This window comes from Platichthys flesus, chromosome 17 (assembly GCF_949316205.1).
Source record: "Platichthys flesus chromosome 17, fPlaFle2.1, whole genome shotgun sequence".
In the NCBI taxonomy this organism is placed as follows: Eukaryota; Metazoa; Chordata; class Actinopteri; order Pleuronectiformes; family Pleuronectidae; genus Platichthys; species Platichthys flesus.
In genome coordinates, this window is record NC_084961.1 from 37,127 (window position 1) to 55,162 (window position 18,036).

Here is an 18,036-nt window from a genome sequence, read left to right on the forward strand (position 1 = left end):
AAAATCTTTACCTATTAAATTATTTACAATTTGCAGAGGTGTGGACTCGAGTCACATGACTTGGACTCGAGTCAGACTTGAGTCATGAATTTGATGACTTTAGACTCGACTTGACAAACTGTAAAGAGACTTGCAACTCGACTTGGACTTCAACATCAATGACTCGTGACTTCACTTGGACTTGAGCCGTTTGACTTGATAAGACTTGCTCTTTTCCCCAAAACACAAAGATTCAAAAGTATGTTATTAAGGAGCGCACTGTATCTTTCATCGTGTTTGTGTGCGTCTGTGTGTGCAGCGCCGCCGCTCCCAAAACGCCCACTACGCGCTGTGCGTCGGGCACCAAGTCCTGAGGGGGCACCAAAAAAAAAGCAACTGAAAAATCATCATAGTTATAATAATTATGTAGCCGAGTGTTTGGTTGTATCATAAGTCCGGCTTCAGCCGACAAAGGACACGAGAGCAGGTCATGCGCTCGGGACAGCACACCCGTTTATTCTCCGTTCATTTTACAACTTCACTCATCACAGCACCCACTTCCTTTAAAACCCCCTTTCAAAATAAGAGTCACTACCAACAACCCACTTAAAACCGGAAATACAAATCAACCCTCAACAATAACGTCATTAAATAAATTAGCTTACAATTATAATGCCGATATTATTTCAGTATAGAAATATAAGTTACCTTTTAGACATGTATATCACAAAAAAGGCAGAACAAGAGATATATTAAATTGCTCAAAAAAAATTAAAGAAGATTGACTATTCTTGTTTGTACTTATTGATGATTATTTAATGTAATCATAGAGGAGTTATGCTTAGGGCACCAAAATGGTGCCCTAAGCATTCCACTTTGTGGAATCATACTACGTCCCCATCGTGCACAAATGACTGACAACCTTTGGCCAATTTGGTCTTTTGCAAATGCAATGCAGCATAGGGCCCTGACATATAAAAATCACAACCCTGTTCATTGTTATGTTCAAGTATTTGTTATGTTTCTCACATGTACACACACACACAGACAATATGACGTGAGATAAACACAGGACAGGACAATGTTGTTAGCACTTTTGTACAAATAATTACAGTTGCACTTGTTTTTTCAAATGTGTTCATTCTGTAGGAGTGGTTTAAATTGAAGAATATTCTTGCAAAATATGAGTTAAATGTTAAAAATGACTGGTTAATAGTGCAATAGGGAAGTGCAATGTTGGCACAATTTTTTTCTGTAATTTCAATTGCACTTGTTTTAATAAATAAATAAATAATTACAGATTTTTAAAGCATACATGATCTGTGTAAATATATTATTACTCAGTGATCAAAAGTACTCGAAAAGACTCGAAACTCAAACTGCAGGACTTGGACTTGACTTGAGACTTGTCAGTCTTGACTTTGGACTTGACTTGGGACTTGCCTGTCTTGACTTGGGACTTGACTCGGGACTTGAGGGCAAAGACTTGAGACTTACTTGGGACTTGCAAAAAAATGACTTGGTCCCACCTCTGACAATTTGCACTTCTGGTTTGTTGAAGGAAAAGATGCAGGGGTGGGACTTGTGCAGCTGTTTTTTATCACTTCAGGACAAGTTGTAAGATTTTCAAATCCTGCAAATCATACATTCATACATATGTGTAAAGGTTATAAATCCCTTCATGGTGCTGACTGTGTGATGTCATATTTTATTTAAGAGAAGAATTCGTGAAATGCATTTACACACACCCACATGTTTTATGAGTTTTTATTCTAGCAATCAACAAGGCTGTTATTACTGTACACACACAGTTTAGATCTGCTTGTTCAAACTGAGATGATTCACCACAGGTGGGCAGTAAGAAGAGGTACTATTGCATATGCTCCGTTAAAATAAGTGCAACGGTTATAAAAAAAATATTTGGATCAGATGATTCAAATCAAAGGTCAGTTACTGATTTCAAATAAGAAGAAAAACAAGTGAATAGAATGACTCAGTGGAAACAAACATTCCTGAGTAACCGCTGTGGGCGTGTTCAGTCCTGTCCACTCTACCTGTCCCAACACACACACACAAACCAGTGGAGGAGGAGCTCAGTTGTAATTTCAGGTTCTTGGTGTTTGACTGAAGTTCAGTGAGTGACGCCTCCTGTTGGTTGTCATGACATCCACCTGCAAAACCAGACTGATGAGTCAGAACCCCCCTCCTGCTCATGATTGGATAAACACACCTGTCGCTGTGGCCTCATTGGTCTTAGATGAAAAGAGTTGTTACTCTGTGTGTGTTTGTGTCTATGCCGAGGGGATTTTTGTGTCAGCAACCACGCCCTCTTCTCCCACACACACACACACAAGTCAATATCTTCTCTGTGATTGCCTGGTTTGAAAATACACAGGCTGTGTACAGTCAAACTGAAGCTTCTGTGTAATTAAAATAAAAACACGACAAGACAAAATTAGTAAAATATTTCCAACCTTTATGTAAATTTTTTACAGTATATTTTTACGTTAGAACCTGTAAACATCAGAAAACCTGTCACTGATCACATCAACGTTAACAAACAACATGTAGCAAAATACAACACATTCATTCTATCTGATGATTGACAGCAAGCCTTGCTTCTCTTTAAGGTTGTCTGAGTCGCTGCAGCCTGTGTTGCTATGACATCACTTCCTGTTCAATGTGACATAATTGAATACTTTTTCAAAAATATTCCAGGGTGAAAATTGAAAATTAAATCAGTTTGAACATTCAGTGTGGTTACGATCTTCAGCTCCAGTTTATCTGGTTTTCGGTTTGAACTAAACAAAATAAATACTTTTCTTACTGGAGATCAGTGCACGTTCAAGTCTGAAATCACAAACGATAAAATTATCATCAGAAACCAAAATCATTAGGTCTGAAACAGAAAACTCAACAAATAAAATAAAACCTGAACTTCAAATATTTTCTTTCTTTTCAGACGTCGAGTGAAATATTTTCATTCGGTTTAAATCTTTTTCTATCAAAGCACCGAGAAAATGTTCCCTCCAAACCTCAGATGACGTCACCGCCCACTCACACCTTCCCGCCTTTTTGCGTTTGGTTTTCTTCACCTTCATGTCATTGTCTCGTCTGTGCACGTCCACGCTCGTCTCCACTGATGATTCAACAGGGACAACAATGCTGCACCATCAAGATGAAGAAAACCAGTCACAGCTGAGAAATCAGGGAGAGACACGTCTCTTTTTTTAATGAAGACCCTTTTTTCGCAAAGTTTTAACCGGTTTTGTTTTACAGTTTCTTTCTCTGTTGCTGTCTTTATGAAATTAATTCAATTTAAATCTTTAGCTGTTAACTGATGAGACATGACATCAAATTTCACTTACAATATCATCATGTTAGCGATATCACGACAATATTGTCATCTTTTTTTTATAGGTTGAATTATAGTTGAATAATAATTATTAGACAAGAATGACATTTCAAAGTTAATTCTACGATATCATCAATTATGAATCATTAAAATCATTTTATCAATAAATATCAGTTTATGATAATAGTATTATGAATATTAGTTTTTTTAATGATGTTTTTATCTCTGTTTTTTATGAAAATGATATTTTTATCATTGATTATATTATAGTTCTTGTATTAATATATTTCGTTTATTGTTAGTGATTATTAACGCCACAGTCTGAATATATTCAATGACAATGCTTTTTCATGGGATGTTTATAAAAAGGAGACGACGTGTTAATAAAGTTTTGTTGAAATTATTGACAAGTGTAAAACAAACAGGTGAGTTAAAAAACTCCAGATCTGTGTGTGTGTGTGTGTGTGTGTTTGTGAGCGTGCTCGCGCGTATATGTATGTGTTCTCAGGTTTCAGGATAAGCACTCATTGTGTCGGAGTCTGCATACAATACGTCTCCGACTGTGTAAGGAGGCGCTGAACCAGGGTGGGGGAGGGGAGTGACGATCCACTGACATTTGTCACGAAGACGAAGGTTAAAAAAAGGATGATAAACAGTGAAGATTCAAACACAGAATCATCAACTGACTTTAAACAAAACATTCAAATTAAAAGGTCAAGTTTTCCCTCTTGCCATCGACAACGAAGAGAGGGGGAGGGGGATGGGCAAACTGGTTTGACAGGAACTTCAGAGGAAACCGGTTGGTTCCATGAGGATACGCCTCCCAGCTGCACAGGTGGATCATGGGAAGCAAAATGATCTGATATTTGTCGCAGAATCTAAAAGAATAAGAAAATGTTACTGACCTGAAAATATAAAAGAAAACAAACAGGGAGGAGATATGTAAATATATATTTCAGTGGGTTCAGGTGAGACACTGTCTGCTCCATGTTATCAACCTTCACTTGTACCAGCCCTGTCTGCTGCCTGCTACCAGACTAGGCTCTTCACCACCACACACCACAGAAGAAGAAGAAGACGAAGATATAAGAAACGTTATGTAATGTAAAGCAACGTAAATTAAATTACGTAAAGAAATCATTTAATAGAACGTGATATAAAGTAATAAAACTAATGTTAGGTAAAGTAACCTAAATTCACGTATGGTAACATGAAATAAAGTAACTTACCTTAAAGTAATATAATGTAGCATAAGGTAAAGTCATGTAATTTAAAGTAATAAAGTACCATAACGATACAAAATGTAACATAACGTAACATATTACTGCTGAGAGTTGTTTTTTAAATCATGAAACGATACATTTATTTTAAACCTGTGTGATCAATTCAATAATGAAGATTCATTATTGTACAACAATGAAAATTCTTTATTTTGTGATAAAACACAAACATCGTTACATTTTTAGATTAAACTGGTATTTATATGATACGATAAGTTATCCGTAGCCGATTGTTTTCTCTTTGTAGTATCCCTAACTTTAAGTCTTCATCATCATCATCATCATATTAGAGCTTCACAGGCATAAGTGTGAGAGAGAGTCTTACCTTCAGCCTGCATCTGTCTTTAATACGGAGACTCGACCCTGAAAAATAAAGTCAGCACCATAAGACTGATAAGTTATCAAAGAGAGAAGAATAAACTGACAACACTATTTCTGCAGCTTCAGAAACAAACTGTGAAAATTAAGTGGATTAATACAGAACAACATATGAAGACGTCAATCTGTCACAGGGTTGAAAAGAATCCACTTCTGCTTATAAATCAGAGAAAATATGAGAAGAAGAAGTAGTGTGGAGCGACAGAAACGTAAGCTGAAGAAGACGAGTGCAGACACGACAGTGACATTCCTGCAATTCTCTGAAAGTCATGCCGCGCCCTCATGAGAAAAACTCCTGACAAAGAACACATCTAACTTTTTAAATCTGTGATAACATTTAATTTAAATGTTTCACATTTAACTCCATTATTAAAACGTATTAATTATTGATACAATCTAAATATATAATAAAAACATTTATAAATTATTTATTTACTTAAAATCCGAAAATTCTAAATTTAAAATAGCATTTACATGATAAAATGTATTATAACAACATGTATAAATACTTAATATAATCTAAATCTATAAAAGAAGGTGTGTCAAACCTCAGGTTCTCATCTAAGAAGTTGGCTTTTGTCCAGATTAAGACACAACGTCAGAGTTTCAAGATAAAACAAGACGAGCAAACTTTACACTGATGCAGATGAGGCAGTGATGATTAAACTACAACATATGTTTATGTTTTTACCAAATACATGTAAACATGTAATCTTGGTTTAACGTTTTGTAAGGACTGTGAATGAAAACAGCGATCAGCTGATTCATAGATTTAATGATAGTAGAATCTGAGGATGAGGACGTTAGTGACGCAGCACGAAGAGCAGGATGTTCATGTTTCTGTGGTTTGTAATGATCGATCAGTTTCGCATGAACCAATCAAACACCAATGACATCACTGACTCAAACATTTCCCAGCATTCAGCAGTTATTTAGAAATAAGAGTCCATTCCAAGTACAAAACAACCACAGACTAAGTCAGTATATGACAGTGAATTAAAAGTGAGACTTTTAACAGACAACCCACCAACATGCAGACACACACACATGTACACAAACACACCTTAAGGTCATATGAAGGAATGTAGTCAGACTCTTTTTAAATACCATAGACTGAAGGCCATGAACAACTGGGGGAGGGAGTGTGTGTGCGTGTGTGCGTGCGTGTGTGTGTGATTTATTGTACCTAAGTTAAACCAGTTCAAGAAAACATTGTCGTTGGGTGAGATCATTTAAAAAAAAAAATCAGATTCTGTTTGGATTTCATGTTTGTTCCTGATTTGATGAGGGGCCTAAATATCCACCTGAACACATGTGAAGACACCCTGGTCATGTGATGTAAACAGGAAGTAGATTGTCTCCTCTGCAGCTGGTTGCTTAGCAACAGAAACTCCTCTGAAGGAGGAGCAGTGATGGTGACGAGTCACTGACAGGAAGTGCTACTGACAGGAAGTGTTACTGACAGGAAGTGTTACTGACAGGAAGTGCTACTGACAGGAAGTGTTACTGACAGGAAGGGTTACTGACAGGAAGTGTACTGACAGGAAGTGCTACTGACAGGAAGTGTTACTGACAGGAAGTGTTACTGACAGGAAGAGTTACTGACAGGAAGTGTACTGACAGGAAGTGCTACTGACAGGAAGTGTTACTGACAGGAAGTGTTACTGACAGGAAGAGTTACTGACAGGAAGTGTTACTGACAGGAAGTGCTACTGACAGGAAGCGTTACTGACAGGAAGAGCTACTGACAGGAAGTGCTACTGACAGGAAGTGTTACTGACAGGAAGTGTTACTGACAGGAAGTGCTACTGACAGGAAGTGTTACTGACAGGAAGGGTTACTGACAGGAAGTGTTACTGACAGGAAGTGCTACTGACAGGAAGTGTTACTGACAGGAAGTGTTACTGACAGGAAGAGTTACTGACAGGAAGTGTTACTGACAGGAAGTGCTACTGACAGGAAGCGTTACTGACAGGAAGAGCTACTGACAGGAAGCGCTACTGACAGAAAGTGTTACTGACAAGAAGAGTTACTGACAGGAAGTGTTACTGACAGGAAGTGTTACTGACAGGAAGCGTTACAAACAGGAGGCGTTACTGACAGGACTTGTTACTGACAGGAAGTGTTACTGAGAGGAAGCGTTACTGACAGGAAGAGTCACTGACAGGAAGAGTCACTGACAGGAAGAGTCACTGACAGGAAGTGTTACTGACAGGAAGCGTTACTGACAGGAAGCGTTACTGACAGGAAGTGTTAGTGAATATTTGTGTTCACCGCTGCTAGTCGAGTCATGTGACTGATGGGAACCAATCAGAAAGAGAACGTCTGAGTCATCGTTTACTAAAGTCTCAGTTTCTGTTCAAACACAAACCAGAGTTTTCAAACTGAAAAGAGATCAGTTTACACAAGTCTGTGATTTAGAGGCTGGAGAACCTAACCCTAACCCTGACCTGTGACGATGAGCTCGGACATCGTCCATAAAGTTGTCCTGTCATTGTGTTGACACGTCCGACAGACTTAACGAGTCTGTTTGAGGCCCCGGGGCCAGGGGGTGGGCCCTCTGACACCTTACACAATGTTTTATATAAAACAACACACTCTCTTAAATGGAGACTAATGTTAACATCTGAATGAGAATGACAAGGAATACGTTTCACACAAAAAGTTTAACGTTTAAACTCGGCGTCAAACCCATTTTACTCTCTTTAAAACATGAACAGCTAACTCCCATGTTCCCATTCCTACACTGACACATAAAGATATGCCCTGAACCACAGAGACACAACCTCCAATCAAAATCCAGGAAATAATGTGTGTGTGTGTGTGTGTGTGTACATTAGCTTAACACAAATTACCAAGTGTAAGGAAAGCAAGAAGTTCATGAAGTGGAACAGAAACTCACAAACAAAGCAAAGTAAAGGAAAATGGGAATCATTGTTTAGAAGAATAAAAAAACACAAAGACCTACTTTATCTTCTCCGCCAAAAGTAAACGGACACATGGTTCTAGCTCTAAAAATGAGTCTGACATCACAGCGACAGAAATTACAGATTACTTACGGAACTTTCTGTCGACAGTATATGATCAATCCAATGGCAGCAGCAACAGCGACAAGGACGGCAATTACGATTCCTGCGATTGCGCCGTCTGAGAGACCTTCATCCAACGCTCCCTCCTCTACGATAACGATAACGATACAGAATTAGATACGAGATGAGTGGTTCTTTTATGTTAAATCTCAAACACAGACATTTCGCTGCTGTGTTCCCAAAGACCTCTCACCTTTGACGGACAGCTTGTGGCTATATGTGACGGTCTTCCCGGTGACAGCGTTGTGTGCCTCACATGTGTACGTTCCAGTGTTCTTGTAATTGGCCTTGTCGATGATGTACTTGTCAGTCTTCATGTCGGTCGCTGTGCCATTAAACTTCCAGGTGAAGTTGGCGGTTGGGTAGGACGGTGCAGAGCAAGTGAGTGTGATGGGGTCGTTCACCTCCACAGCCTCTTCGCCTTTCACCAACGCTGTTTCAGGACCAACTGGACACAGAGCGAATTATAAAAATTATATGTTGTATGGCTTGATGATATTACATCACTGTGAATTAGTGTGTTTGATAGAATACTGTTAGCCTAGCTTAGCATGATGATTTCATACATTAAGTTTGATTAATCACTAATTTTATCTAATTTTATCAGCATCTTCAGGTTCCACTGCAGAGTAACATAATTGTATCGTTATTGATAAATCAGAAGCTGTAAGAAAAGTTTTTCTCTTGATAGACAACTGAACTGATCGCAGGTCTGTTAGTCTATTTTCAGACATTAACATGTACACGTGTTGATGAGGTTTCTAACACGTGACGGGCGTGAAACTAGAAGAACACAAATCTTCCCGCCCTCCGCCCCACCCAACATGTTCCTTTTGTTGTGAACAAGTCGGACCGACTATGTCCTGAGTCACTGAGCTGCAAACCAGCTGTACTCACAGTTGACCACCAACTTGAACGATGCTTGCTCGGTGGTGACGGGGTTGGTGAGCTGACACGTGTACTGTCCGGTGTCGTCTCCCTGCAGCGGGTTGATTAACATGGAGCTCATGTCAGCTGCGAACACCAGTCGGGAGCTGGCGATCAGGGGTTGGCCGTCTTTCAGCCAGGTCGTGGTCGTCACAGTGCCGGTCATCGCCCGGCAGCTCAGGTTGGCTGTGCTGTTGCCAGCGATGAGCGTCACGGTCGGACCGGTGATTTTAGTGCCAGAGATGGCATCTGAGAACAGAGCGGGAAAATAAAAGTGAAGTAAGACGTCTGAAAACAGCCCTCCCTGGTGGTGGCCCCCTACGGGACATTGATGTTTCAATCTCAAATAAAAACCATAATATTTAGAACGCTCATTCTTAAAAGCAGGTAGTCAGGGCTACACTGTGGCATCAGAGTGTCCGGAGAGGAGCAGAGAAAATCTTTATATCAAAAACTACAACTTTTATTTAGGGGTTTAGTTAAAATAACTAAGAAATATTGCATTCATGTTTTATGTGCTTTTGGTGAAAAAACATCTCAGATTTTATATATTATATATATATATATATTTAATATATATATATATAATATATAACGTAGCTTCAGCACTTTTATCATTTATTTTGGTTTAGTAACCTACAGAACCTTTTAACTGAGGCTGCACAGATTCTAGAGACATGAAACATTTGAAAATCATCCATGAAAGAAACCCTAACCCTAACCTTCACCTGATTTTCTGTTTCACATAAACTCCTCCCCTCCTCTCAATTATGAGTTAACACAGAAACTAAACAGACGCCTCAGGGGAGGAACCAGGTTTCAGTCAGTTTTAGTTTCAGTTGTAAACGTCTGAAGTGGTTTTAACGTTTCAAACACATTCAGAGTCAGTTAACTTATTTATCTGTTTGTTAATTATATATATACACTACCGTTCAAAAGTTTGGGGTCACCAAGACAGTTTCATGTTTTCCATGAAAACTCACTTTTATTTATCAAATGATTTGCAAAATGAATAGAAAATATAGTCAAGACATTGACAAGGTTAAAAATGATGATTTTTATTTGAAATATTAATTTTGTTCTTCAAACTTTGCTTTTGTCAAAGAATGCTCCATTTGAATCAATTACAGCATTGCAGACCTTTGTCATTCTAGCTGTTCATTGGTTGAGGTAATCTGTAGAAATTTCCCCCCATGCTTCCTGAAGCCCCTCCCACAAGTGGGATTGGCTTGATGGACACTTCCTGCGTACCATTCGGTCAAGCTCCTCCCACAACAGCTCAATGGGTTGAGATCTGGTGACTGTGCTGGCCACTCCCTTACAGACAGCTCACCAGCTGCCTGCTTGTTCACTCAATAGTTCTTGCATCATGGGGAGAGTGTGGCCTAGGGGATAGAGCGGGTGCTCTGCAACAAGAAGGTTGCCGGTTCGAATCCCACTCTGTCCCATCTGCATGCCTAAGTGTCCTTGGCAAGATACTGAATCCCTAAATGGCCCCTCAAAAATGTTGAGTGTTCTAAAAATGAAAGTCGCTTTGGATAAAAGCGTAAGCTAAATGACATGTAATGCAATCATGTGGAGGTGTGCTCTGGGTCATTGTCCTGTTGTAGGAGGAGCGCTGTCCACAGGGTATGGCATGGTGTTACAAAATGGAGTGATAGCCTTCCTTATTTAGAATCCCTTTTACCTTGTACAAATCTCCCACTCTACCAGCACCAAAGCAGCCACAGACCATCACATGACCTCCACCATGCTGGACAGGTGGTGTCAGGACTCTTCTAGCATCTTTTCACCTGTTCTGCGTCTCACAAATGTTCTTCTGTTTGATCCAAACACCTCAAACTTTGATTCTTCTATCCATAACACTTTGTTCCAATCTTCCTCTGTCCAATGTCTGTGTTCCTTGACCATATCAATCGTTTCTTTTTATTGGCCAGTCTCAGATATGGCTTATTCTTTGCCACTCTGCCTAGAAGGCCAGCATCCCGGAGTCGCCTCTTCACTGCAGACGTTGACACTGGCATTTTGCTGGTACCAGTTAAAGAAGCTGCCAGTTGAGGACCTGTGAGGCGTCTAGACTAGAGACTCTAATGTACTTGTCTTCTTGCTGAGTTGTACACCGGGGCCTCCCACTTCTCTTTCTACTCTGGTTAGAGCCTGTCTGTGCTGTTCTCTGAAGGAAGTAGTTTACACCGTTGTAGAAAATGTTCAGTTTCTTCGCAATTTCTCGCATTGAATAGACTTAATTTCTAAGAACAAGAATAGACTGGAGAGTTTCACATGAAAGTTTTCTTTTCCCGGTCGTTTTGAGAGAATAATGGAACTCACAACAGCTATACAGTTTTCAGCTGTGCTAACATAATTGCACAAGGGTTTTCTAATCATCCATTAGTCTTCTAAGGCGATTAGCAAACACAATGTACCATTAGAACACTGGAGTGAAAGTTGCTGGAAATGGGCCTCTATACACCTATATAGATTTTTCATTAAAAACCCGACGTTTCCACATAGAATAGTCATTTACCACATCAACAATGTATAGAGTGTATTTCTGATTGATTTAATGTTATTTTCATTAAAAAAAAACAGAGCTTTTCTATGAAAAATAAGGGAATTTCTAAGTGACCACAAACTTTTTAACAGTAGTGTATATATAAATAATAAATAGTTTACATGTATATATACATGTAAACTATTTCTTTATTCATGATGTATTTATACATGTAAACTATTATTTATTTATGATTTTACTTATACATGAAAGCAGTTGTTCTATTTATAATTATATTCACATTATAAACTATTTATCTATTGATAAATATATTAAGACCTATTAACTATTAAACTGTTAATAATTATATTCAAATAATACTTATATATATGGATATATATAAATAATTTATATGATGAATGATATGAATGGGTGTGAAACTTTAACTTGACCTTCTGTCATAGTGATAATTCTCGGGTGGTAATAATCGGACCCTTTTAAAACATGCCGTCTGTTCTGAGTATTTCCCAGAAAGCTCAGAGGCAGGCGTCACTCACCCATCACACCAAAGGACACAGCGGGAGACGTGACGTTGAGCAGGGTCTTGGCATTTTGCGCCCTGCATGTGTAGTTCTGCACCTTCTTCACTGAGCCCAGCTTCTCGATTGCCCCCAGAGAAAGAACGGGTCCCGGCACCTCCATTTCCTTTAGGTTCTGGAACCAGCTGAAGGTGGCGGGCGGAGATGAGAGGGCAGAGCACTCTAGACTGAAGTTAGAGCCCGACTTGATGTACTGAAGTGTTGAGGCAGGTGAGATAATCACATTGTCTGGACCATCTGTGGACAAACAACAGAAATTCCTTAAGTATGTGTATATATGTATATGTTTATGTATATATATATATATATATATATATGAAACTGTATAACTACCATCAGTGACTGTATATAAAGACGATTGTTCTATATATTTGCCTCGTGATTCATCCTCTATACCGTGAGTTGATTGTTGAGGCAGATTAATCAGTAACAGGGGAAGCAGCAGTCGTGTGGTTTCACTCTGAGCTTAGTCATGAGGAAAGAGCTGCTGTTTACACACTGTGGTTCTAGTGGAGGCGGAGCGTCCCGTAAACACACGTCACCATATTAACACCACGAGTCACCTGGAAACAAGACGGAGCGCATTACTCTCACCGGAGGTCTTCAGAAACGTGACCCAGAGGCTGAACCAGGTCAACAACTAGCACTCAAACCAGAACCATGACCTGGTGAGATGCGAACGAGTCACAGCGACACACTCATATTCATGTGATCATTTTAATTAGTGTTGTTACTGTAAAATGTTTTCTTCCTCTTTCAGCACCTGTTACAGCATCTGGTTTGAGCTCCTGTCTCTTTAAAAAGCTCTCCTGATAACGCCACGCCCACAGCATGACATGACCACAGCATCACATGACCATAGCATGACATGACCACAGCATAACATGAAATGTCACTTACTTATTGCACTTTGTAGTTTGGTTTTCTTGAAGAATTAGAACTTTCTGATTCTTGTTGCTCTGGGTTTGTACCTCATGGTTGATGCACTTATTGTGACTCACTTTAGATAAAAGCTCAATGAAACTTTCTTTTTTTTTAAACCAGCACCACATAAAAAAGAAAATGTCACATAATACAGATCATCTCTGATTGGCCTCTAAGTTGCTATGACAACCATGTCAATCAGAAGTTTACTGAAATAAAACAAACGATCAATCACAGAAATCCCTGACATTCCCTTAAAGTAAGGAATAAACCAAACAGGTGTGTGGTCATTATGTGTCACTTCCTGTGTGGGAGGAGTCATAATGCAGCGGTGCTGTACTCACAGTGGACTGTGAGTTTGAAGGCCGGGCTTTTCTCTTTCTCCAGATTGTTGGCAGCAGTGCAGAAGATTGGACCAATCAGATCCGACCTGAGAACAGGTTTGATGGTCAGTGTGCTGGTCATCTCCTCCTGTGACATCATCAATGTAAAGAGAGCATCAGTCATCACACACATCTATGATGTTACTGTAAAGTTAAACTAACATTAACAAGTCCAATTTATACAGAAAATAAAAAATGAGATGTTAAAAAACTAACTGACGTTTTTAATCAGGAGTCGTTTTCCATCATCGACGATGGGGGCGGAGCCATTGGTCCAGGTAAACTTGAGTAAGGAGCCCTGAGCCGAGCACGTGAGGACGACGGTGCTTTTGTTTTCCACGGCCTCTGGCAAGTTTGACTTAATGATGACGTCAGACACCGGCTCTGCAGAGACAGACCACAGGTTCATGTACTAACAGATTAATGAGGTAACAGGTTGTGAGGACACTTGGAGTTGTTGTTAGAAAGTCTGGTCTCTGAGCATCTCTCTGTGGATCTCTGTCTGAATCAAGACCTTACCAGTCGTCAGGACGGCAACACAAAACATCTGTTATATATAAATGTGTCAACATATTTAGTTATTAATCATTTCTTTCTTTCACTTTTTTAAACTAAACTGATAGTTTCACCTATGAATGATTCAGGATCTTTCCACCAACATTTAAACAGGAGTTTGATGTGGTGGTAAGAACATGTTGTAACCTGAGCTGAGGCTGAATATGTGAGATCAGCTGAAAGCAGTGAAGACAGAGGAGAAGATGAAGACCTGCTGGACTCGTTCTGCGTCTCGCTGCAGGCCCGTCCTGTTTGTAAGTGGCAAGGTGAAGGAGTGGTAACCAGTTCTGACAGAAAAGAGTTTCCTCTTCATCATAGTTTCATCAGAAACACGATGTGTGAACACAGTGAAGCTGCTGAGCATCTGTTCTCCTCCACCACGTCACACTGAGCTCTCCGGCTGATTGTTGATCGGTGGAAACCCGACAGTGTCAGTGGATCATGAAAATGAATTTTGGATTATGGTGGCAAGGCTGCTTGACATACAGTATATCTTCTCAGAAACGCCATTAGTGACAATAACTGCTCAATGCATTTACTTTTCCACTATGTTGGGTTAGGGTTAACTGTTTATTCTAACCAATGTAGTAAACTAACCCTAACTTTGTATTTGAAGAACAGAGGATGTCGCACCTTGTTAAGATCTGTGAGATAAATTCAGTAAATGTTATTACGAATAAAATTTGATTGACTGATTGATTCCTCCTGTGTTCACACGTTAAGTAACGGACAGTAGCCGCACCTTATGAGGAACTTTTACCTTCTTACATGTCATTGTGTCCTCACATCAAATCATCCTCTGATCCAATCATCGGATCAGTTCTTGTCAGTATGAATGTGACCAAATGTCCTTGAGGCCACAGACGAACAAGGAAACACGAAGCCCGTGGCCACGACTGTCGACTGAGCAAACATGAGGACTAACCACAGAAGAATTAGGGCAAGGTGTGTGTGTGTGTGTGTGTGTGTGTGTGTGTGTGTGTGTGTGTGTGTGTGTGTGTGGTTGTGTGTGTGTGTGTGTGGTGTGTGTGTGGGGGGAGGGAGGACTCTGTGTGCAGTAACATGTCAAATCTTGCCTCTGAGCTCAGTCAACGCATTCTGCAGATATTTGGCACAACTGACACACTCACACTCACATCAATATATATGTGCAGTACAGAAAAGTACAGTGGGGAGCCACACCTTAATAGGGTCCCTGCTACAGTTTCTTTTTTTACTGTATCACAGATTTGTTGTTGTTTTTATCACAGTGATGATGAAGAGCACTGAAATAGGAAGCAAGATTTCTGTTTATCAGGTTAACTTCAGGTTTAACTCAACTTCAGGTTTAACTCAACTTCAGGTTTAACTCAACTTCAGGTTTAACTCAACTTCAGGTTTAACTCAACTTCAGGTTTAACTCAACTTCAGGTTTAACTCAACTTCAGGTTTAATTCAACTTCAGGTTTAACTCAACTTCAGGTTTAAATCAACTTCAGGTTTAACTCAACTTCAGGTTTAATTCAACTTCAGGTTTAACTCAACTTCAGGTTTAACTCAACTTCAGGTTTAACTCAACTTCAGGTTTAATTCAACTTCAGGTTTAACTCAACTTCAGGTTTAACTCAACTTCAGGTTTAACTCAACTTCAGGTTTAACTCAACTTCAGGTTTAAATCAACTTCAGGTTTAACTCAACTTCAGGTTTAATTCAACTTCAGGTTTAACTCAACTTCAGGTTTAACTCAACTTCAGGTTTAATTCAACTTCAGGTTTAACTCAACTTCAGGTTTAACTCAACTTCAGGTTTAACTCAGAGTTTTCAATCCATGAAGCTTGTTCCCCTTTCGTCAGGGTAAATCACCATGGTAACTTGTGATCTGTGGTGATCCCACAGTCTGAAGCAGTTTCCTGTTCACTGTGGCTGATTCAGGGAAGCGCAACACTACATTTGAGATTTTATATATTAATGTTTTTTAGTTCTTATTGTTCTTTATAGGTTTTTACTTGGTTTCTTTTAATATCTGCCTTGTTGACCATTGTCAAAACTCATCATACACACACTGTAAATCTAAAACACCCATTTTCAATTACAATCACAGACAAACTAGACTCAAGTGCCAACTTGACTTTTTAAGGAAGTTTTCCATCCAATTGACAGTTCCATATTAAATCATATTAATATATCTTGTTAACCGGCTGCCCACTCTAGTTCCAGATGTTGTAGCTGATTGGACCCACATCAAACCTTCATGTCCAGAACCCAGAAGAACCTGATGCTAAGCTGCTGTGATGACTGACACAGAAATGATCTGTCAGGATTTAGAATCATCACAGAAACAGCTGCTAACAGTTACTAACGAGCTGCTCATGTCCTCAGATGATGGACTTTTCTCTGTCCTGGTCCTGTTGGATCTTAGTTCAGCATCTGACCCCACAGATCATAGCATTCTGTTACAAAGATTGGAACCACATGTTGGGACCAGAGGAACATTAGACTGGTTTAAATCATATTTATCACATAGATTTCAGTTCATGTTAACACTGACTCCTCCATGCAAACACAGGTTGGTCATGGAGCTCCACAGGGTTCTGTCCCAGGACCGATGCTCTTCACCTTATATCTGCTCCTTTAGGCCACATCCTCAGAAAGCCCCTCGTCCACGTCCACTGTGACGCAGACGACACCCAGCTGTACATATATGAAGCTGATGAATCTAATCACTGACTCCAACTTCAGGTCTCAAGAACATCCAGGTCTGGATGACCCACAACTTCTTACTTCTAAATTCAGACTGAGCTCATTGTAGATGTCCCTAAACATCTGAGAGAAACACTGTGGGACCAGATAGTCCCCTTGGTGTTAGTTTGTCCCCCAGTTCCACTGTGAGGAACCTGAGTTAGGACCAGGACATGTGACCCACATATAAAACAAGTCTCTAGGACAGCTATCTTCCAACTGAACAGTATTATGAACATTAGGAACTTCCTGTCTCAGAAGGAAGCTGAGAAACTCATCCATTTGTTCCCTCCAGAGGGTTTTCTAGTCTCAGGTGTAGCTCATGAGTTTCATTGTGATGTCAAGAGCTGAAGGCTTGATGCATTTTTACTCTTTATCATAGATGTAATTTAAGAAGCAGTTTACATTTAAGAGTAGCACCATGAAATCAAGTGACTCACTCAGGACTCGCAGTTGGATCTCGGCTGCTACCGTGTTTCCATCATTGTACACAACACTGATGCTATAGTCTCCGCTGTCGCTTGACTTCAGAGACTTCAGGGTCAGGAAGCCGTTGGTCGCATTAATGGCCACGCGCCCTTCGTAAGGCTTGTTCACCACCAGCCCCTTGGCAGTCAAGGTGGCCACAGACTGCACAGATCCATCATTAAAGTTCCAGATGATAACATTATAATCTGGTTTGTTGAGCAGCGTTTCCAGAACGACGTCCCGAGACAGCACGGCATCCAGCGGGCCTTCCGGGAGGATGCCTTGAGCCGAGCCGCAGCCTGCACACACACAGACACACAAACAAACACAGACACACACAGTTACAGGCAGACACATATACAGACCCACAGAGATAGACACACAGAGACAGACACACAGAGACAGACACACAGCCCCACACAACCCCAGGGAATAATGGGAAAACAAAGTATCATAAATGAAACTAGCAAATATAAAATTATTAAATATCTAATCAGCATGAACCCAGCATGTTTTACTTTATTTCAGCCTGAACAGACTGAACAAGACTGAAAGTGTCTTTCAGACTTGTTGTCTGAAAGTGTATATATATATATAAAAATATATATAAACACGTTTTATGAAAAAACATCGAAAATAATAACAAAGCATCAATAAAATAATATGAATAATGTTCTCACCGATCAAACAGACAAAGAGAAGAAACGTTTTGAAGCTGAAAGGATCCATGTGAACGAGTCAATGTTCCAACAGAGACAGAGAAGAAAAGACGAGGAGGGAGAACCTGATTCACCAGGACACACCCAGTAACAAACACACCCAGTAACAAACACACCCAGCCAGTGAGACACACACACACACTTCATTATACACACACCCAGTAGCACACT

General features: G+C 39.8%; 1 protein-coding gene and 1 long non-coding RNA gene across 2 annotated transcripts; one reads left to right on the plus strand and one right to left on the minus strand.

Annotated features, from left to right (window-relative positions):
* Nucleotides 1-2,434: 2,434 nt before the first annotated feature.
* si:ch211-264f5.6 (carcinoembryonic antigen-related cell adhesion molecule 20) lies at nt 2,435-17,903 on the minus strand. The gene is made up of 10 exons (XM_062410089.1): nt 17,827-17,903; nt 17,119-17,445; nt 13,626-13,789; nt 13,367-13,493; nt 12,057-12,335; nt 8,979-9,257; nt 8,275-8,529; nt 8,052-8,169; nt 4,940-4,977; nt 2,435-4,212 (listed from the first exon to the last, which is right to left on the minus strand). The coding sequence occupies exons 1-9, from the start codon at nt 17,873-17,875 to the stop codon at nt 4,959-4,961; spliced, it is 1,617 nt and encodes a 538-aa protein (XP_062266073.1). The 5' UTR covers nt 17,876-17,903; the 3' UTR covers nt 2,435-4,212; nt 4,940-4,958.
* LOC133972566 (uncharacterized) lies at nt 12,523-13,764 on the plus strand. The gene is made up of 3 exons (XR_009924465.1): nt 12,523-12,766; nt 12,859-13,509; nt 13,638-13,764. It is a non-coding gene; the product is annotated as an uncharacterized LOC133972566 (long non-coding RNA).
* Nucleotides 17,904-18,036: the final 133 nt, after the last annotated feature.